The sequence below is a fragment of the Microtus oregoni genome, unplaced genomic scaffold, assembly GCF_018167655.1.
Source record: "Microtus oregoni isolate MIOR12 unplaced genomic scaffold, Mior012 000005F_ref0000423, whole genome shotgun sequence".
NCBI classification, from domain to species: Eukaryota; Metazoa; Chordata; class Mammalia; order Rodentia; family Cricetidae; genus Microtus; species Microtus oregoni.
The window spans coordinates 23,573,418-23,595,773 of NW_024543064.1; the positions used below are offsets into that span (position 1 = coordinate 23,573,418).

Genomic DNA, 22,356 nt, shown 5'->3' on the forward strand with positions numbered 1-22,356 from the left:
GTGGTTTTATCAGTGTTTTGCCTTTGTTAGAAGAAACAAGCTAGGAAGAATTTCTTACTTTAAGTTTTTTTAATATTTCAGGCCTTTTCTTTCATGTTTGAATGGATCCTTCCACTATCTACTTTATAGTGACAATCTATAATTTTAAGTAGGTGTAGCTGGTGGAGTGATAATGTTTCAGTGGTAATCTTTGTGGCCTTTGGTTCAGTGCAAAAAGAAAAAGACACATCTTAATCTGTGTTAAAACTCAATTTGAGAGCTGCATATGGTGATACATGTCTTGCAGTCTCCGTACTTGGAAGGCAGATAGATCTTTAGTTTGAAGCAAGCAGGGCTACTGAGACATGGGCAGACAAAACAAAAATATTCTCAATTTGAAGTCTCTAAAACTGGGCTCCTGCTAGTATAATTTTTAAGTATATATGCCCCAAGTGAAAACATGCATTGTATAACTGGTAGCCCCTTTTCCTGTGGGTTCTGCCAAGTGTTGCTTTTCTCCTGTATGTTGCTACTTTAGTCAAGTCTTGTGTAGGTAAGTGCTTACCTGTAACATGAATAATAAAAATCCAAAGACAGAAATTGGGATTCCGGCTGAAGATCAGAAGAGCAAAACAGCCAAGCCACCAGAGAAGTCTTATTCTACCAAGGCTGGGTGACTGCAAACTGATCCCGGAGCCTCTGTCTCCTCCCATCTTATATTCACCTTTAGTGCTGGGATTAAAGGAGTGAGCCACCACCACCTGGCTGTATTTCTGTGTGGCCCAGGGTGGCCTTGAACTCACAGAGCTCCATCTGCCATTCCAAACCCTGGGATTAAAGGTGTGTGACACCACTATCTGGCCTCTAATATCACTATACTTACCATGTACTTAGACTGAATTCCTTGAGATTGCCTATCTAACATTTATTTATGCATGCCTCTATGGGTTGTGTTGTTTGTGTGTGGAGGTCAGAGGGCAACTCTGCCTTATGCCTTGTTGAGGCAGGATATTTGTTATTTTTGTCCTACTGGTGTAGTGAATGCTCAAGGTCCTAGTCCTGTGTTAATCTTTAGTATGTCGTAGAGTCGGGCATATGCAAAGGTTTATTTATTTCCCCCCTCTTTATAGAATCTTTTTTACTTTTATTGCTTTTTAAATTTTTTTATTTTATGTGTATTGGTGTTTTTCCTGCATGGTATGTCTCTATGAGGGTTCCAGATCCCCTGTAACTAGAGTTATAAACAATTGTGAGCTGTCATGTCGGTGCTGGGAATTGAACCTGGGTCCTCTGGAAGAACAGCCAGTGCTCTTCTGAGCTATCTCTCCAGACCCTAGAGCCGTTTTTCAAGACAGGGTGTCACTATATACCCCCTGGCTACCTGACTGGTCTGGAACTCAAAAGATATGAGTGCTCTGCCACCCTAGAGGCAGGATTAAAGATGTATTCCATAGTCTGTACACATACAGGCAAAAATAGATAAATGAGGCTTCTAATCCTAGTACTTGGGAGGCAGAGATAGATAGGTAGATCATATGTGTATTCCAGGTTAGTCTGGTCTATATAGCAAATTTGAGGATAGCCAGGACTACAGTGAGACCCTGTCTCAAGTAAATAATGAATGTAATAAGAATTATTTTGAGGTTGAAAATTGCATAATAGGCTAACAGTGTTATTCATTTATATCTTTGCTCTCTGAAAATATTTTTATCCTTTAGTTAGTGACACTTTTTTAGGAATAGTAGTATATGTCTGTTATCTCTGCACCGGAGAGATAGAGATAGTTCGTGGCTATCCTTAGCTACATAGTGGGAGGGTAGCTTGTGCTAAATGAGACCATGTCAGTCAGTCAATAAGTGAAGTGACATTTGAGTAGCAGTGTTAGTGACAGAACATTTTCATCTGTACATGACTCTAAACATAAAGCCCTTCTCAAATCACCAAATTGGGAAGCAACAGAGCTACCTGGGTCTAAGTCTAACACTTAGTATTTTCTACCATATCCTGCCTTCTGTAAGTCTTCTATCATTAATTACCCTCTTTTCTTTTTTTTTTTTTTTTTTTTTTTTTTTGGTTTTTCGAGACAGGGTTTCTCTGTGGTTTTGGAGCCTGTCCTGGAACTAGCTCTTGTAGACCAGGCTGGTCTCGAACTCACAGAGATCCGCCTGCCTCTGCCTCCCGAGTGCTGGGATTAAAGGCGTGCGCCACCACCGCCCGGCCCTCTTTTCTTTTATATAACCACAAATTATTTATTTTGTAGCGCTGCTTGGGAGATAGTTAAATGTGAATGAAGAACACATGAGATGGCTCAAAAGGAAAAGATTGTCGTCACCTGAGTTGTCCTCTGGCCTCCACATGTACACCATGGCGCACATAATGACAAGTACATTTTAGAGCCAGGCCTGGTGGAACACACCTCTGCAAGTTCCAGGACAGACAAGGCTGAATAGTGAGAACCTGTCTCTAAAGCCCAATAATAAAAAAATAATTCATAAAATTTTAGGGATGCTAATGAAAAGGGATTTACTAGGCCTGGTAGCAGGTCTGTAATCCAGGCTGTTCAGGAGACTTGAGTCAGGAGGACTTCAAGGTTTGGAATCCTGCCTAGTCAACTTAGTGAAAAGGTTTTTAAAAATGAAAAGTTACAAGAGTTTGTTTGCCTAGCGATGCAGATCAGTGATAGAGCAAGCTAGGGTCTAGCATGAAAGAAGTGTCTGGAACAGGAGACTGCAGTGTGTTTGTTTTCTCATTGAACTAAAAAAGAAAAGAAAAGAAAATACCTTGAAGATATGCAGTTTGATGGAATTTCGTTGTTTGTGTTTTTTCAAGCTAGGGTTTCTCTGTGTAGCTTTGGAGCCTGTCCCAGAACTCACTCTGTAGACCAGGCTGGCCTCAAACTCACAGAGACCCGCCCACCCCCATGTACACCAGATACACACTAGCACACATGTAAGAAAATACTTACACACAAAATATTTTTAGCCAGGCAGTAGTAGAGCACACTTTTAATCCCAGCACTCAGAAGGTAGAGGCAGCCAGCTCTCTGAGTTCGAAGCTAACCTGGTCTGCAGAGTGAGTGCCAGGACAGCCAGAGCTACACAGAAACCCTGTCTTGAAACAGCCCCTCTCCCTAATTTTCTTTTTCTTTTTTTTTTCTACTCGCTCTGTAGACCAGGCTGGTCTTGAACTTAAGAGATCCTCCTACCTCTGCCTCCTGAATACTGGGATTAAAGGTTTGCACCACCAGTACCTGGCCCCCAAAAGTTATTTTTACATCAAGTGAGATTTGAAAACTGCCAGGAACAACCTTTTAGCAAGGAATAGTGGCCATCATATTTGTAATCTTGGCACTCAGGAAAATTGCTGAGGCTAGGCTATAGAATGAAGATTTTTGAGAAGGAATGAGAGAAAGATGAAGGACAGAGAACCTCTATGTAGTGAATTGAAGGCCTGTCTGGAAAACAAACAGAATGAGACTCACAAGGCCTTTTTTTTTTTTTTTTTTTAAATTCCCCCTCCCTGAGACAGGACCTTACTATAAAGCCTTAGCTAGTAGCATAATGCTCACTTTGCAGACTAGGCTGACCTCTAACTCACAAAGATCTATTTGTTCTTCCTGGGAGTGCCAAGATATAAAGGTATAGCACTGCCATGGCTGACTTGGGATTCATACCTTCTTGATTTTAATTGGTAATGTAGTGCTTATTGCTGACCTATCTGTAGTTACGGGTGTATGTATAAATGTAACACTGTGGTTCTCTAAATGGGTCAGTCTTCTACTCACACCACTTGGTTGATTAAGTACTTTTTGCTTCTGTGTACAGAATTTGGAGGTTTTGGCTCTGTCAGTGGGAAAATTGAAATAGAAATCAAGATCAACCATGAAGGAGAAGTCAACAGGGCTCGGTACATGCCCCAGAACCCTTGCATCATTGCAACAAAGACTCCATCCAGTGACGTGCTTGTTTTTGACTACACTAAGCATCCTTCTAAACCAGGTACTTCCCCCTTTCTAATCAGATACAGGTTCCATTTACTCAGAAATATTCTGTTATTTTTATAATTTAACATCTTATGTTTTTATTGATATGTGTGGGTATTTTTATGCTTCTCAAGTGAAACGATGCTTTATGTAGAGGAAATCATAATTTTGGAACTGAGCATTATATAGTTGGCCATAATGGCTTTGTATTTTGTATAATAGGCGTTTTGTTTCTTTAAAGATTTGTTTAAAATCTGAAGAGTGCACCAGATCTCATGGTTACAATCCACTATGTGTTTGCTGGCACTTGAGCTCAGGAACAGCTGGTGCTCTTAACCTCTGAGCCATTTCTCTAGCCCCCTGTTAATTTTTTTATATATAATGTAACTAACTTTATTTTATATGCATTGGTATGAAGGTGTGTCAGATCTGGAGCTGGATTTACAGACAGTTGTGAGCTGTATAATAGATGTTTGACATAATTTTGCTTAATAAACCCAGAGAGGCAATGGGCTGGATAGTCTAGATATGTCTGTTACTTTGCAGACCCTTCTGGAGAGTGCAACCCAGATTTGCGTCTCCGCGGACATCAGAAGGAAGGTTATGGTCTTTCTTGGAATCCAAATCTCAGCGGGCACTTACTCAGTGCTTCAGATGACCATGTGCGTATCCTTTTAGTTTTGAAGAAAATCTGGAATTATTGCAGTTTGGCTTCTTTGGGGGGGATATGTTGGGGAAGTGAGAGTCTTTTATATAATGGTTAATTTTATCTTTAAGACCATCTGCCTATGGGACATCAGTGCAGTTCCAAAGGAAGGAAAAGTGGTGGATGCAAAGACCATCTTCACGGGGCATACAGCAGTAGTAGAGGACGTTTCCTGGCATTTGCTCCACGAGTCTCTGTTTGGGTCAGTTGCTGATGACCAGAAACTTATGATGTGAGTGGACCCCGTTGTTTTTTAATATGTACGTTCAGAGTATTGTATTAGTCACCATTTCAAGCTTCATTTCCTGTTTTCTCTTAAATGAAGTTGGGATACTCGTTCAAACAATACTTCCAAGCCAAGCCACTCAGTCGATGCTCACACTGCTGAAGTGAACTGCCTGTCTTTCAATCCTTACAGTGAGTTCATTCTTGCCACAGGATCAGCTGACAAGGTCAGTTTGCTTTGTTTGAATTGTTCAAGCTTTATATCTTATGGTTAAGGGAATTTCACCTACATGCATGTCTTCAGCATGGTGTGTATGCATGGTGTCCATTGAGACCAGAAGATAGTGTCAGATCTCCTGGGATTGGAGCTACATACATTTGTGACACATCAAATGTGTGCTGAACCGGCCCTCTGGACGAGTACTAAGTACTCTTAACCACTAAGCCATCTTCAGTATCTTTTAAATGTGCAAAGATATCTTAGTTAATGTTTTAAAGTTTGTCTTGTCTTTGAGATTTTTTTAAGAATTTATTATCAGGCTGCTGAGCCTGAAGATCTGAATTCAGTCCCCCAAGACAGAAATGACTACAGGAGATTACCAGCTCCACTTCTACAAGTTAGCCTTTGATCTCTACACGGTTGTCATGGAACAAGTGTGTATATACACACACTAAATTACTTATTTGGCAGGGATAGGTGTATATATACAGTGACATTGTGTGGGGGTTGGAAGACAACTTGCCAGAGCTTGTTTCCACTGTGTGGATTCTGGGACCAGACTTTACCAGGCTTGGCAGCAAGCATCTTTATCCACTGAACTATCTTTCTGGCCCTAGGCTTTTCTTAATAAGTTTATCTTGATTTCTTTTTCTTATTGTATGTAGACTGTTGCCTTGTGGGATCTCAGAAATCTGAAACTCAAGTTGCATTCCTTTGAATCACATAAGGATGAAATATTCCAAGTAAGAGAAACCTGTGCTGCCTGCTCTCTTCCCTTCCTTCCCCTTCCCTCCCTTTTTTCCCTCTCTCTGTACAGAATATGGGTACACACCAATAATTCTAGTACTTGAGAAGCTCACAAATCAGAGCACCTGGAAATGGAGCTCAGTTGGTAGAGTTTTTACCTATGATGCAGAGCAACTCATACACCAGCATAGGTGTATGCTGTGTACACCTGTGATCCCAGCACTAGGAACAACAGATAAAGTCAACCACAGCCACAGAATAAGTTCAAGGGCAGTGTGAGCCACATTGAGAAATGAGACCCTTTCTCAAGATTTTGGAAGTGGTGTACCTACCTGTACATCAATGTTACTCTTTATACTCAGTTCTCTCCCTTTTTCTTTCCCTCCCCTCCCTCCCTCTCATTTTCATTCATTAAGCTTGCCATGTGTCTTTTGGGTTTAGCTGAAATCTGAACTACTGCCTCCACAGATTGATCTGTTTTGAGACAAGGTTTCACTATGTAAGAACTCTGACTGTCCTGATACTCTTTGGACCAGGCTGGCCTTGAACTCACAGAGGTCTTACCTGTCTCTGCCTCCTGAGTGCTGGGATTAAAGGCATACACCACCATCGCCCAGCTAATATTTGTCCGTTTTAACAGTATTCATTGCCTTTTATTTACAGAGTTATGTAAGATAATTTGAGATATTTTCCTATTCTATTTTCTTTCTTTTTTTTAAAATATTTATTTATTATGTATACAACATTCTGCCTCCATGTAAGCCCGCATGCCAAAGGAGGGCGCCAGATCTCAGTACAGATGGTTGTAAGCCACAATGTGGCTGGGAATTGAACTCAGGACCTCTGGAAGAGCAGCCAGTGCTCTAACCTCTGAGCCATCTCTCCAACCCTCCCATATTCTATTTTCTAATTTGTTGAATTTTTTTTCTCTTGGATTTAGGTTCAGTGGTCACCTCACAATGAGACTATTTTGGCTTCTAGCGGTACTGATCGTAGGTTGAATGTGTGGGATTTAAGGTAAGTTTTGTGTTAGTTACCCTATCCATGGAGTTACAGAGTTGTTTTGGTTGTTTTTTGTTGTTGTTGTTGTTGTTTGTTTTGGGGGAGACAGGGTTTCCCTGTGTAGTCCTGATTATCCTAGAACTCACTCTGTAGACCAGACTGACCTCAAACTCAATAATTTCACCTCTTTCTGCCTCCTGAGTGCCAAGCCTGGCAAAGTTACTGTCTTTACATTTGTCTTTGTTTTTGAGTCAAGGTTTCTCTATAGCTTTGGAGCCTGTCCTGAAATTTACTCTGTAGATCAGACTGGCCTCGAACTCACAGAGATCCGCCTGCTTCTGCCTCCATGGGTGCTGGGATTAAAGGCATGCGCCACCACCACCTGGCATCTTTACATTTTTCAAAGATAAGTGCTCAGGCTGTCTTAGGTTTTCTTTATAGAAAAAAGAGACAGCCATGACCACAGCAGCTCTTATAAAATGTTTAATTGGGTAGGTTATAATTCAGAGGTTTAGTCCATTATTATGATGTGACAGGGCAGTATGCCAGCAGACATGGTCTGGAGAAGTGACTGAGAGTTCTACATCTTGTGCAGACAACAAAGTGAGCTAAGACACTGGATGTGGCTTGAGCATATACGAGACTCAAAGCACGCCTCCACAGTGATACACTTCCTCCAACAAGCCACACCTCCTAATAGTGCCTGTGAGCTTATGGGGGCCAGTTATATTCAAGCTACCACACAGGGTGGTGTTTTCTGACTTAAAATTCTTTTTTGTTAAGTAAAATTGGAGAAGAACAGTCCCCAGAAGATGCAGAAGATGGCCCACCAGAGTTGCTGGTACGTTATAACCTTTCAGGTACTTTGGGGTCTTCTGTGCTTAAGCAGTAGGCTATGATTTAATGTTGTCTGTGTTTAATGTCTTGGTTTTGGTCCCTCTTCCAGTTTATTCATGGTGGTCACACTGCCAAGATATCTGATTTCTCCTGGAATCCCAATGAACCTTGGGTGATTTGTTCTGTATCAGAAGACAATATCATGCAAGTGTGGCAGATGGTAAGTGTTCAGCAATTTATTTAGGGGACATTAGATACATGAGACCATCATCACACACACTTCGGATGCAGCTGTCATCTCTGCTCTGTTTTCTTCAGGTGTGGCTTCGATGTTTAGGTGAAGTTTTCCCTGTTGGGTTTTTGTTTGTTTGTACTTTTTTCTTTTTGGTTTTTGAACAGTTTTCCCCGGGTAGTCCCCGAGATGACACAGACTAAATTTTGTTTTTTGTTTTGTTTTGTTTTTTTTATAATATTTATTTTATTTATTATATATACAATATTCTGTCTGTGTGTATGCCTGCACGCCAGAAGAGGGCACCAGACCCCATTACAGATGGTTGTGAGCCACCATGTGGTTGCTGGGAATTGAACTCAGGACCTTTGGAAGAGCAGGCAATGCTCTTAACCTCTGAGCCATCTCTCCAGCCCTTGTTTTTTGTTATTACTATGTGGCCAGGTTTAGCTTTTTGGTAACGGAAGCTGTGGCTTTTGAGTTGTGAACCGTTACACTATGAACTCAAAGGGAGCTGGGACTGTTAACAACTTTGTGTGCTTGTTTATAAGCCAGGTCACTGCTGTGTGAGCAATGTAAAGACACATGTGGGGTTTTTTGTTTTTGTTTTGTTTTTAAGATTTTTGTAACTTACCAGTTTTAAGTTCTGATTATTTTTTTCATAGCATTAAGCAGTCTTTAACTGCTTTAAATCTTGATATAGTGGTTGGTTGGTTGGTTGGTTGGTTGGTTGGTTTTGAGACAGGGTTTCTCTATGTAACAATCCTGGCTGGCCTGAACTCAAAAAGATTTGCCTGCCTCTGCCTCCCAAGTGGTAAGATTGAAGGCATATGCCGCCACCACCCTGCTGAAAGCCCTGGTCTTTTTTGAAAGAAGAGGAGAGATAGGTAGTAGATTTTTCTGTATTGTCATAACTATATATTAAAATTTACCTTAAAATGTAAAATTTTTATTGCTGGTACTTTAAAGATTTCATAAGTCATTTTTATTAGTTGACATAGATTATGAATGGCACTGTAAGGATTGTGTCATTTTAATTATGAAAGGAATGGTTTGTTTTGTTTTTTTAGGCAGGATTTTTTTGTAGTCCTGGCCACGCTGGAACTCTTCTGTAGACACCAGGCTGGCCTTGAACTCACAGATATGCCTGCGTCTGCCTCCCAAGTTCTGGGATAAAAGGCAAGCACTGAGATTAAAAGCATACCCACTGCTGCCATCACTATCACCTGTAAAGATTTATTTTAGTGTGTGTGTGTGTGTGTGTGTGTGTGTGTGTGTGTGTGTGTGTGTGTTGGTTTTAGAGGCCAGAAGGAGTTGGAATTACAGGCAGTTGTGAACTGGGAACTAAGAGACAGTTTATCTTATCTCTGCTTTTTGAAGCTTACACTGAGTTCCAGGAAAACCAGGGCTACCTAGAGAGACCCTGTCTCCAAAAAGCCAAGAAGGAGGCAGGGTGGGAAAGTAAGTGCGCCTTTCGTTCCAGCACTCAGGAGGCAGAAGCAGGTGGATCTCTTGAGTTCGATGCCAGCCTGATCTACAGAGTGAGTTCCAGGGTAGCAGAGAAAGCCTATCTTTGGAGAAAAATGACCAAAAGAAAGGGTTGTAGAGAGATGAATTAGATCCCCTCCAGGGTCACTGCCTCTGTTTGTTATGTTCATATAAGTAGTACCTGCTTAGATTTTGTCCTGTGTTTTGGCATGGTTCTGCTAAGAAATCACTGGGATTTGTAGCTCAGTTCTGCTCATGATGATGATGCCTTTTGTACCACACCTGAGTCTGTTCCTAAGTCTTTGGTGAGGCCCCTGGGTGGCCTCACAGCTGGGCAGTCAACAGGAGTGCTGAAAATTAACCTCTTGGAACTCTGCCTCCCCAGTCGGGAAGGGAGATTAAGCTCTTAGCTTGCTCTAGATAGTTTGAGCATCCAGATTCTTGGAGTCACATTGATTTGCTAGGAGAGTAATACGCTCTGCTCCCTCCTGTATCTCTTCCATTTGGTCCCTGGGTTTTCTAAATACAGACATACAAAATAGATACCCCAGGAATAAGCAGGGTATTATACCCTAGATCTTGGGAAAGCTGAAACAAGAGATCACACGTATAATATAAACATCAAAATCTCATTCTTTAGAATCATAGCAAATTTTCAAACCAGTCAAAGGAGTTTTTGCTAAACCCTCAAATTTTATAGCAATGTTGGATAGAAGTGACAGGGTAAGCCTGCAGATTTGGGGTTACAGCGCTCCTGAGGTGATGCCTGTTAGGTCTGGTATTGGTGATTGTTGATGTGACTGGGTTCTTGGTTCCACGCATTTGATTTTAGACTTAGACATTTCATCAACTACTGGGGGTGGGTGTTTGTTATGTAAAGTAGCTTTTCAAGACATTTATAAATTGAAATTTGCATATAAAGTTTGGGTATTTTCATTTAAATTTACTATTCAATGAGTTTTTTTCCTACTCCAGAGTTACACATCACAAAAAAAATACTAGAATATTTTTGTCATCCTTGAAAAAAATTCTTTGCTTATAAGCATCAATTTCTGCGTGTCTCATAGAAACCTCTGGTTTGCCGGGTGGTGGTGGTGCACGCCTTTAATCCCAGCACTCGGGAGGCAGAGGCAGGCCGATCTTTGTGAGTTCGAGGTCAGCCTGGTCTACAAGAGCTAGTTCCAGGACAGGAACCAAAAGCTACAGAGAAACCCTGTCTCAAAATCAAAAAAAAAAAAAAGAAACCTGGTTTATATTTTAGCTATTACCAATAATATATCTGGTTTAAGAGTTCAGGAATGAAGATCATCACACTTTGTAAAAATGCCCTGTAGTAGAAGCTGTGGCCTGCGCCTACTTTGTACTGGAACACACCTGTTCTGTTTGTGATTCATGTTGTCTGTTGCTATTTCATTCAGCAACAGCATTGAATAGTTAGAACTATATGGCCTTATTTGAAATGTTATCAGGGACCTTGTAATCAGGCACCTTGGCATAATATATTATGGAAATAGATTTCAAGAAATAACTGTTGCTGAGCAGTAATGGCACACACCTTTAATCCCAGCAGGCAGATCTATGGGAGTTCCAGGATAGACTCCAAACCCGAGGGGGGGCGAGGGAAGAAAAGAAATAACTGCCTTCTCTCTCTGGCAGGCAGAGAACATTTACAATGATGAAGACCCTGAAGGAAGTGTGGATCCAGAAGGACAAGGATCCTAGACATGTCTGCACTTGTGATTTAGACTCCCCTTGTTTTCTTCTGAACCCTGAGATGGATTTAACACTGGTTTGAGACACAGACTTTGTTCAGCTATCCGGCTACAATAGGTGCCACCAACAATACTATTAGCCCAAACCATGGGTGTTTTCTAAATCTTTAACTGGGGGGCTTAATTCAACAAAGCCACAGACTTATATTTAAATTTTTCTTCAGGAATTTTCTAGTAACAAACCCAGGTCTAAGGTGGCTTCAGAAATGGGGCATTGTGTGTGATTATTTTCTATGAATATTGTAAGATGACAGCTTGCAATATTTATACTCCTGGCTTGAACACCTACTTCACTTATTTCTTATCCACTCTAGTCACTTTCTTGAGAATATGAAAAATTTGGGATATAGCTTAAGAAGAAAAATAATCATACATAATATGCCTCATTTCTGAAGCTACTTTAGACCTGGGTTTATTACTAGAAAATTCCTGAGGAAAAATTTATAAATTTATAAAAATTAATAAATTTTATTCAGGAATAAAAATGACATCTTGCAATATTTATACTCCTGGCTCAGACACCTACTTCACTTGGCTTTTGTTGTGCGGTTTTTTTGTTTTTGTTTTTTAAACTTGGGACCACCAAGTTGTGAGATGTATGTTTTTAACTGACAGACCACTGGTGAACTGTCAAGTTGAGAAAGTGAATTGCTAGTTTGTATTTGTTTTTAAAATTAAATTAATCCTTGATAAGAGTTGCTTTTTTAGGAGTTAGTCCTTGACCACTATAGTTTGAAGCCATCTCCATTTTGGTTGACCTGTCTCACCATCAGGCCTGTTACTACTCTCCATGACTAACTGTGTAAGTGCTTATAATGGAATAAATTGCTTTTTTATAAAGTGTCCTGTGCTGCTGAGTTTTTTTTCAATATCCATCAAACACCAGTCTCCGGCTTCCTGAAGAATTGTTTTGGATGATAGTTGTTTTCCATGGTCTTGACTGTCAAGATTAAAATAAATGTAATTGATCCAGAAGCATAAAAAAAGGACTTTACTCCTGCCAGGGAAAGTGAGGGCATTAACAGTACACAAACTAGTCTTGGTAAAATTACATATTTTTGAAGTCTTTCCTAAAGAGCTACACAAATTTCTAAGATGTCAAAGGCAGTATAATAGAGAATTTAAGGCAGAGTTTAAACTTGAAAGAGGCTTGTGTTAGAGACCCTATATCTGTCCAGTGTTTTTACTGGACCCCCTACTTTTAAAGGGTTGGTTATGAGTGCCTTTGCACATGCAAAAACCAGATAAAATGACTGATTTTGCTTGAACTGTCTAGATGACTGTCGCCTCCAGAACCAGTGATGTTTTTTGGGGAAAGCTGAATAATGGAGTGTCTGGTCCAATTTCGAAGTGGTTCCTGTTCTCATCGTTTTAGTGTATGTCGGGCTGGCTGTGATGGCACAGGTCTTTAACCCCAGCACTAAGGATCTCTGAGTTTGAGGCCCTCGTCTATGTAATGTGTTCCAAAAAAGCCAAATCACTACATGGTGATACCTTGGGTGTGTGTGGAGAGGAGTGTCTCGGTGACGGACACCTGTAATCCTAGTAATTGGGGGTAGAGGCAAGATCAGAAGTTCAAGGTCATCCTGACCTACATAACAAGTTAGAAACCAGCCTAGACTACTTGAAAATCTTGTCTCAAAAAAGACAAACTTGACATTGTCTTTAATCTCAGTACTGTAGAGGCAGGCGGATCTCTGTGAGTTCAGGGCCAGCATTGTCTGAAAAGTGAGTTCTCAGCCAGCCAGGGCTATATATGAGGTCCTTTGTCAAAAAAAAAAAAAAAAAATAGGAATCTTGGCTCTGTTTTAAGAGTAAATATTTGAGTGCAGACATTAAGGGGGAAATAGCTTTGTGAAAGAGTTATTTAAAATCTAATGCCCATAGCTCAAAGGGACCCAAGTAGTGGATCTGTATAGCAAAGATTGACTGCCTTTTGACCCCAACTTTTCCCCTTGAATGTTCTTGGTTTGGGTCAGCACAAAGCAATAAATAATCTTCACAATATTGCCAGATGTGATACATCTGTTATGTGTGTGCTGCTGAAGGATAAAAAGGCTCATTTCCCATCCCACAGTACGTTACGATCAGTACTAGCAGCCTACAGAAAGAATCCAGATAATGCCAGTTGACTGGTATTCTGCTTCCAGCCGACCCTAAAATCTCTGGGCAATTTTCACAGGATGAATTGCTTGCCCACTGCTGGCACTCTTTCCTGTTTGGTGAAAAGTCCATCCCTGGTGGTGCTTTGATACAAATGCTTTGTTGTTTCTGGGTTACATATCCGGCCATACATTTCTAAAGAGTTCCTGTAAGATTGAAAGAAATACAATTAAGTTTGCACTTTGTACAGTTTGAAATAATACATTAAAAAGTTTTATAACAATGAGCTTCCAAGGTTTTCTGAGGGTAGACTAGTTTGATTTTACCATGTAGCCTTGCCTGACCTGAAGTTGACTATGTAGACCAGGTTGACCTTTAACTCAGATCCAGTCTGCCTCCTTAGTGTTGAAGTTAAAGTCATGTGCCTGGTACCACCATACCTGGCTACAATATAAAAACTAAATATAGTCATCTGTGACAGTGGGGTGAGAGAATAAAGTAAGCAGACGTGGTGTATGGCAACAATTTTAGCACTCGGGATGAGGCAGGACAAGTTCAAAGTTCTGGTGGTTTTGTTTTGACTTTTGAGGGTGTGTGATGTGTGCGCAGGAGCCCATGGAGGTCAGAAAGAGACACCATATCCCCTGGAGCTGGAGTCAAGGAGTTGAAAACTGCCTGAGGAGAATCATGGAAACTGACGCATGTTCCTTGACACGAGCAACAAATGTTCTTTTTGGCCACCTGACACCCTCTTCTGGCTTCTTGTAGACACTGTACATACATGGTATACAAATATACACATCGTAAAACACCTATACACAAAAAATAAAATCTTGCCAGGCAATAGCTGGAGAGATGGCTCAGGTTAAGAGCACTGGCTGCTCTTCCAGAAGTCCTGAGTTCAATTCCCAGAAACCACATAGCTCTCAACCATCTCTAACGAGATCTGGTGCCCTCTTCTTGTCCATAGGCATACATACAGGCAAATACTATGTATAAAATCTTGCCAGGCAGCCGGGCAGTGGTGGCGCAGGCCTTTAATCCCAGCACTCAGGAGGCAGAGGCAGGCGGATCTCTGAGTTCAAGGCCAGCCTGGTCTACAAGAGCTGGTTCCAGGACAGGAACCAAAGCTACGGAGAAACCCTGTCTCGAAAATCCAAAAAAAAAAAAAAAATGTTTTTTTTTTTTGTTCTTTTAATTTGTTGTCCTTTTTTTTAAAAGAGGATTTCTCTATGTAACAGCTCAAGCTGCCCTGGAATTAGCTCTTTTTTTTTTTTTTTGGTTTTTCGAGACAGGGTTTCTCTGTAGCTTTGGAGCCTGTCCTGGAACTCCCTTGGTAGACCAGGCTGGTTTCGAACTCACAGAGATCCGCCTGTCTCTGCCTCCCAAGTGCTGGGATTACAGGAGTGCGCCACCACCGCCCGGCTTGGTGATTATTTTATACATTGACTAAATTTGGGCTCCAGGAGTATCTTCAATGGTTTTTAAACTGAGTCATTTATTCCTGTTGGCCTCCTTTGTCAGTGTTAATTTGATAATAGGATTGTCTTTTGTGCCATACCAAGGAAACTGAATATCAGAGTTGGAAGGATGTATATAGAGCCTGGATTTTGTTTGCTTTAAATATCTTTTATTTTACGTGTGAGTGAATGTTTTGCCTGCGTGTATGCCTGTGCCTGGTGCTCATAAAGGCCAGAAGAGGGCACCAGATCCTCTAAAACTGGAGTTATAGATGATTGAATTGCATGTGAGTTCTGGGAGCCAAACCTGTATTCTCAGCTAGCATTCTTTTTTTTTTTTTTTTTTTTTTTTTTTTTTGGTTTTTCGAGACAGGGTTTCTCTGTAGCGTTGGAGCCTATCCTGGAACTAGCTCTGTAGACCAGGTTGGTCTCGAACTCACAGAGATCCGAGTGCTGGGATTAAAGGCGTGCACCACCACTACCCATCTAAGGCCATACCACCCTGAACGCGCCTGATCTCGTCAGCTAGCATTCTTAACTGCTGAACCGTCTCCGGCCACTAGATGATGTATCTGTAATATAAAAGTTATTGACGCTGGATGGTGGTGGTGCACGCCTTTAATCCCAGCACTTGGGAGGCAGAGGCAGGTTGATCTCTGAGAGTTCGAGGCCAGTCTGGTCTACAAAAGCTAGTTCAGGAAGGCTCCAAAGCTACAAAGAAACTCTATCTTGAAAAATAAAACACAAAAAGCTCTTGACGATCGTGGTAATTAATCCAAGTACTTGGAAGACAGAGGAAAGTGGTTCTCTGTGAGTTCAAGGCCAACATGGCCTACACAAAAGGCCAACCAAAGCTACAAGGTGAGACCTGTCTCAAAAAAATTATTGGTGAGGCCCAGCAAAATGGCCAAATGTAATTTTGTGTCTCACTAAAAATTAAAGCTTTCTCAGGCATTAATCCCAGCACTTGGGAGGGAGAGGCAGGCAGATCTCTGAGTTCGAGGCCAGCCTGGTCTACAAAGCAAGTTCCAGAGCAGCCACACCGGTTACACAGAGAAACCTTGTTTTGAAAAACCAAAAAATAACAATAATAAAAAGATATTAAGTAACCAGGTACAGAGGCACATGCCTGTAACTACACATTCAGGTAAGAGAATCCCAAGCAAGGGTAACAGCTAAGACCCTCCAGATAAGGCATTAGTACTGTTAGGAAAGCAGCGATAACGAGCAAACCCCCTGTCATCTGTGCACGAAGATCACCTTGGGATTGGGCCTCGACTCCACCTGCCTGAGAAGTAGCTGCATCAGCCTGTTCCAGACTCTTGGGTAGCATAGCCCTTTAAAAAGAGAGAGCCGGTTTCCAACTGTTTGAAAGTCAGTTCCCCAAATGATTTTGTTTTCTTTCGTTAGATAAGATATTCCGTGAGCCCTCCCCCCATCAGTCAGTAGTAGACGTGGCTTGGGAAGCAGAGAAAACTGACTTATACGTTGAGAGCTCTTCAGCGAGGCTGGTCCTCAGCTGCTCCATCTCTTTGTTCTTCTGTTGCTGGACCTGCACGCCGCTTCGTAACTGCCTCTGTCTCTCCTCCATCTCCTCCAGCTGCTCCTGCGCAGAAGGGCCAGATGTTTGTGAGCCAGACGATAAACACCTGACATCTGCTATATACAGCACTTCACATTGTTGTGTGATTGTTTTGTTACCGTGTGGTTGGTTTGGTCCCCCTTCCCCCTCACATACACACACATACACAGTTTTTCTGTGCATCCTGTCTGTCCTGGAACATGGTCTGTAAACAAACTGGCCTCGAACTCAGAGATCCACCTGCCTCTGCCTCTTTAGTGCAGGGAAAAGAGATTCACCACTATGCCCGACCTGTATCATTGAATATAGTGGTACTGAGATTGATACTACCTTCATAGGATAGGTTAGGAAATCAGTTCTGAGGCCTGGTGGTGGTGGCTCACGCTTTTAATCCCAACACTCAGAACAGCCAAGGCTACATAGAGAAACCCTGTCTCAAAAATACAAAAAGCTGGGCAATGGTGGCACACACCTTTAATCCCAGCACTAGGGAGGCAGAGGCAGGTGGATCTCTGAATCCGAAGCTAACCTGGTCTACAAAGAGTTCCAGGATAGCCAGTGCTGTTACACGGAGAAACCCTGTCTCGGAAAACAAGAAAGAAGTTTCTGAGAAGTCTCTTGACGTGACACTACTGTGAAAATGCCCGGTGGTGGTGGACACGCCTTTAGCCCGAGCACTCCAGGGCTGGCAGCAGGATCTCTGAGCTTTAGACCAGCGCTACGCAAAAAACCCTGCTGAGAAACTTAAAAAGAAAATAAAAAGTTTACCAATCATTTTATTTTATTTTTTTTTTATTTTTTATTTTTTTTGGTTTTTTCGAGACAAGGTTTCTCTGTGGTTTTGGAGCCTGTCCTGGAACTAGCTCTGTAGACCAGGCTGGTCTCGAACTCACAGAGATCCGCCTGCCTCTGCCTCCCGAGTGCTGGGATTACAGGCGTGCGCCACCACCGCCCGGCTTACCAATCATTTTATTACTTAAATCTTAACAAGAGTGGAAAGGGAAGCTTGAGAGATGGCTCAGCTGTTAAGAGCACTTGTTTTTCTTGCAGAGGACCCAGGTTGGATTCCCAGCACCCACACAATGGTTCACAACTATTGATAAATAGTTCTAGGCTCCAGATCTGATGCCCTCTTCTCCCCTCCATGGGTACCAAACACACATGTACACACATACATACAAGCAAGACAAAATGAACAAATCTTTTTGAAAAAAAAGGTACCTAGAGACTCAGGAGGCAGAGGCAGGTGGATCCTTGTGAGTTCGAGGCCAGCCTGGTCTACAGAGCTAGTTCCGGGACAGGCTCCGAAGCTACTGAGAAACCCTGTCTCGAAAAACCAAAAAACGATAAATAAAAAAACAAAAGGTACCTAGAGGATTAGTGCCTGACATTAACTTAGTGCTAAGTCAGTTGTTGACGTTCCTCATAATCCATAAACTTTCTTCTAGAAACATATTAAGGTATTTTTAACTTTATATGGGTTGGAAGGTGTTAAGGATTTATCTGCACTTTGTCAATTATTGAGATTCTTTAAGGTTTAAAAATCATTTCATAGCCGGGCGATGGTGGCGCACGCCTTTAATCCCAGCACTCGGGAGGCAGAGGCAGGCGGATCTCTGTGAGTTCGAGACCAGCCTGGTCTACAAGAGCTAGTTCCAGGACAGGCTCCAAAGCCACAGAGAAATCCTGTCTCAAAAAACCAAAAAAAATAAAAAATAAAAATCATTTCATGGGGGCTGGAGAGATGGCTCAGCAGTTAAGAGCACTGGGACTTCTTCCTAAAGGACCTGGGTTCAGTTCCCCCACCTACCTGTTAGCTTACAACTGTCTGTAACTCCAGTTCTAGGGGATCTCATACCTTCACACCAGTTCACAGAAAATAAACACATTTTTAAAAAAATCATTTCACAGCTAAAACCAGAGTCAAACCTGAATAAAGGGCTAGAGCTGTAGGTCAGTGGTAGAGCACCTGCCAGCATGCCCACACCCCAGTCAAGTCACCCTCAGCACTGAAAGGAGAAATGTTTTAGGAACCAGGCATGGTAGAACACACAAGCACTCTGAAGGTGAACGCTAGAGGATCTTTTTTTTTAATATTTTTATGGTTTATTTAACTTTATTTTATGTGCATTGGTGTGAAGTGTCAGATCCCCTGGAACTGATCTTCAGACAGTTGTGAGCTGCCATATGGGTGCTGGGAATTGAACCCGGGTCCTCTGGAAGAGCAGTCAGTGCTCTTAACCACTGAGCCATCTCTCCAGCCCCACACTAGAGGATCTTGAAGTTCAATAAAATTCTTAGTTACATAATGAATCTGGGGCTAGCCTGGACTACGTAAGACACTCCCTTTAAAATAAACGAGTATAGGCTAACAACTTGTGTGTGGTGCTGAGGATAGCGATTGAGTGCTCTACTGCCTTGAGCTCTGGGAGGAAAGGAAGATGCTCAGCAAGTCCAGCTTGGATCCTTGAAGGATCAGGATGAGGAAGCTGGGATGTGGCTCACTTGGTACGGTGCCTTCTGTCTACAAAGCCCTGGGTTTGACCCCCAGCAAAGCATAAATTGCGGTGGCAAATGTATTTTGGAGGTGGAAGCAGAATCAGAAGTTCCAGGCCGGCCTGGGCTGTATGTGACCTTGTCTCCAAAGGGTCGGGACTCTGGGGACACAGGGTGTTGCCGTGAGGAAGTCTTCTAAGGGCAGTTGAGAAATAACTGAGTCTGTTTTGAGCACTGCTATTATTAGAAGGTGCTCTGATCTGAGTCAGCTTTGATATTGTTCAGAGGTGCATCCGTCTGTGATACTGGGCCCTTGCGGAAGCTCCCCTTTAACCAACACTATCAAAAAGCTCTTTTTTTAGTGTTCAGCCCTGTCTGGGGGACCACACAGATGTGGCCTTACCATCTAGGAACGTGGCATCTGAAGGGCGGTTTCTGCACACTGCCCCACTTTTGGTAAAGCAAAGCACATGGGTGGGGGTGGGGCTATGCTACATGGGCATAGAGACAACACGGTGATGCTTGCCTCTGACCCCAGCACTCCGCCCAGACTCGAGGTTATTCCTGATCACCGTGAGTTAGGAGGCCAGCCTGGAGTCCCTGAGACTCCATCTCAAAAGAAGTTAAAAAAAAGAAAAAGAAAAGGCTGGGTGAGATGACACACACCTTTAACCCCAGCAGAGCTCTGTGAGTTCAGTACCGGTTTGCTCCACATAGTGAGTTCCAAGACAGAGCTGTGTAGAGAACCTGTGTCAAAAAAATACTTTTAAGGAAAAAAGGGCTGGAGAGATGGCTCAGAGGTTAAGTGCTTTGCCTGCTCTTCCAAAGGTCCTGAGTTCAATTCCCAGCAACCACATGTGGCTCACAACCATCTGTAATGCCCTCTTCTGGCCATACACACACACAGAATATTGTATACATAATAAATAAATAAATTTAAAAAAAAATGTTTAAAAAAAAGCGGAAAAAAATAAATACATGGAGAAATTGCGTAGTGAGGTGCTGACAACACAATATGAGAACCTGTTAATCCCCAGAATCATGGGTGTTTACAATCCCAGTTTTGGGAGGGGGGGGCAGAGACAGGCAGGTGCCTGGCAGCTCTCTGCAGTCTAGCAAATCTGGCTCCACCACCCACCAGGCCAATGGAGACCATCTCAGGAAGCTGGGTGAAGCTGGACACCTTTGAGGTGAGGAAGCAGGCATAGGTGGGTGGAAGCCACCTGATCCACAGAATAATTTCTGGGCAGCCAAGGCTCAATAGACCCTTTATTAAAAGAAGGGGTGGGGGCGGTGGGGGACTAGAGAAATGCCTCAGTGTTTGGTTTGGTTTTGGTTTTTTGAGACAAGGTTTCTCGGTGTAGCCCTGGCTGTCCTGGAACTTGCTCTTGTAGACCAGGCTGGCCTCAGATTCGGAGATCTGCCTGCCTCTGCCTCCCGAGTGCTGGGATTAAAGGCGTGCGCCACCATCAGTTGATGAGATGGCTCAATGTTTAAGCATTTGATGCTCTTTCATAGGACCCAGGTTCAATTCCCAGCATCCACATATCAGCTCACAAGCCACTGTAACTCCAGTTCCATGGGATCTGATGCTGCCTTCCGGCCTCCTTGGGCACTACATGCATGCATACATGCAGACAAAACACCCATACATAAAATTTTTAAATTAATGGTTGAGCCGTGAAGGAGTCAGTGCTCTTAACCACTGAGCCATCTCTCCAGTCCATCAATATTCCTTAATAAACTCCAAAGTCAGCCGGTGGTGGTGGCGCATGCCTTTAATCCCAGCACTTAAGAGGCACAAGCAGGCGGATCTCTGTGAGTTTGAGGCCAGCCTGGTCTACAAGAGCTAGATCCAGGACAGCCAAGGCTAACGAAACCATGTCTCACGTGAGCCTGGCACCACCGTAGGAGCTTCACCAACAATAACTAGCTCATTGTATGCAGCCTGGAAAGCGACCTTCAGCCCTGGTTTCTAAAAACTAATAATGCTCCTCAATACCTCGGTGTATATACATGCAGCAAGCATGTGCAGTGCCTAGGGCACTCAGAAGAAAGAGGGCATGGATTCCTCAGAGCTGGGGTTACAGGAAGGTGCAAATGGCCCAATGCAGATACTGGGAATGACCTCTGCAAGAGCAGCAAGCTCCTCCCGGCCACCAGCCATCTCTCCGCCTGGAAATCCCATTTTTACTGTCTCTTGGCCGTTTGGTTAAAATCGGGTATGATCCTGTTTTACCTGGGAGGGAGTGGGGCCAGGATTTGCAGTTGGTTCTGAGCTCACCCCTCATTACTTTCCTTAGACACAGACTCTTCTGTCTTCTCTGTGAAAGCCCAGAAGGCCAAAATGAAGTGCCTTGCACTCCACACTGCTCTGCTAAACAAAAACAAAACAAAAACAAAAACACGGAGGGAGGGCTTGGCAGAGGTGAGGGAAGAAAAGGGAGTGGGTAAATGTGATCAGAATTTATTATATAGGGGCTGGAGAGATGGCTCAGCTGTTAAGAGCACTGCCTGCTCTTCCAGAGAACCTGGGTTCAATTCCCAGCACCCACATGGCAGCTCAGCTACAGAGTCTGTAACTCCAGTTCCAGGGCATCTGATACCTTCACACCACTACACATAAAATAAATTGAAATAAAATATAAAAAATATATTATAGCGACAGTACTGAAAACAGCCTGGTACTGGCATAAGAACAGACAGGAGGACCAATGGAACCAAACAGAAGACCCGGATATCTATCCACACATCTTCGAACACCTGATATTTGATAAAGAAGCAAAAAATATCAAATGGAAAAAAGAAAGCATATTTAATAAGTGGTGCTAGCATAGCTGGATATCAACATGTAGAAGAATGAAAATAGACCCATATCTATCACCATGCACAAAACTCATCCTCATGCTATCTACGCTGGAGCAGCCGACGCCAGACAAACGGCTCCTCTGTCTCCCCTCTCTGCTCAGTTTCCAAACATTTTGTACCTCCCAGAGGTATGAGAAGTAATGAATTCTGTGGAGAACTTTCTAGTACATAATAGCTACTGTTAGTCACTCTCCATCCCCCTTGTTTCCCCAGGTGGGAGTGAGCATACCTAGTTCATCCATACAAAGACTATTCCCAGGACTGTCCTACGGCTTAGCACATTGAAGTACGTTCACTTCAAACTGCATATTTCAGCGAGTCTAAGATTGCCATAGTTAACCTTCTCAAATCAAGCATTTTTGGTACAGGGGGAGGGGCTAGAACTCACCCTATAAGCCAGGCTGGCTTCGGATTCAGAGATCCGCCTGCCTCTGCATCCTCTATGCTGGTAGTAAAGGTGATGCCACCATGTCAGGCCTCATTCTTCTCTCTTTCTGTGTGTGCAATAGCAGAGGGCAAGCCCGGGGCTTCGTGCATGCCAAGCAAGCTGCCTACCACTGAGCTACATCCCCAACTTAGGAAACCTGTTTAGCATCGATGATGTTTGGATTTTATGAAACCGTTCGTTTTGTCTGGCATCTCTCCCAGACTGCAAAC

At 42.7% G+C, this 22,356-nt stretch overlaps 2 protein-coding genes across 5 annotated transcripts in view; one reads left to right on the forward strand and one right to left on the reverse strand.

Moving 5' to 3' along the window:
- Rbbp4 (RB binding protein 4, chromatin remodeling factor) overlaps positions 1 to 12,030 on the forward strand; it is a 25,214-nt gene extending 13,184 nt beyond the window's left edge. Inside the window, exons 4-12 of the mRNA XM_041651721.1 lie at positions 3,804 to 3,977; positions 4,508 to 4,623; positions 4,739 to 4,899; positions 4,993 to 5,119; positions 5,778 to 5,855; positions 6,800 to 6,876; positions 7,645 to 7,702; positions 7,808 to 7,918; positions 11,075 to 12,030. Of these exons, the coding sequence (XP_041507655.1) occupies positions 3,804 to 3,977; positions 4,508 to 4,623; positions 4,739 to 4,899; positions 4,993 to 5,119; positions 5,778 to 5,855; positions 6,800 to 6,876; positions 7,645 to 7,702; positions 7,808 to 7,918; positions 11,075 to 11,140 (968 nt within the window). The 3' untranslated portion in view covers positions 11,141 to 12,030. The remainder of the gene's footprint in view (positions 1 to 3,803; positions 3,978 to 4,507; positions 4,624 to 4,738; positions 4,900 to 4,992; positions 5,120 to 5,777; positions 5,856 to 6,799; positions 6,877 to 7,644; positions 7,703 to 7,807; positions 7,919 to 11,074) is intronic.
- The window catches only part of Sync (syncoilin, intermediate filament protein), a 21,424-nt gene continuing 11,094 nt past the window's right edge, over positions 12,027 to 22,356 (reverse strand). For 2 of the 4 annotated variants that reach the window (XM_041651718.1, XM_041651717.1), the window contains exons 3-4: positions 16,235 to 16,359; positions 15,335 to 16,090 (exon numbers count right to left, since the gene is read on the reverse strand). In XM_041651718.1, the coding sequence (XP_041507652.1) occupies positions 15,889 to 16,090; positions 16,235 to 16,359 (327 nt within the window). In that variant the 3' untranslated portion in view covers positions 15,335 to 15,888. Of the gene's footprint in view, positions 13,500 to 15,334; positions 16,360 to 22,356 lie in introns of those variants that run through there. The other 2 variants (XM_041651719.1, XM_041651720.1) reach the window with 2 other exon arrangements.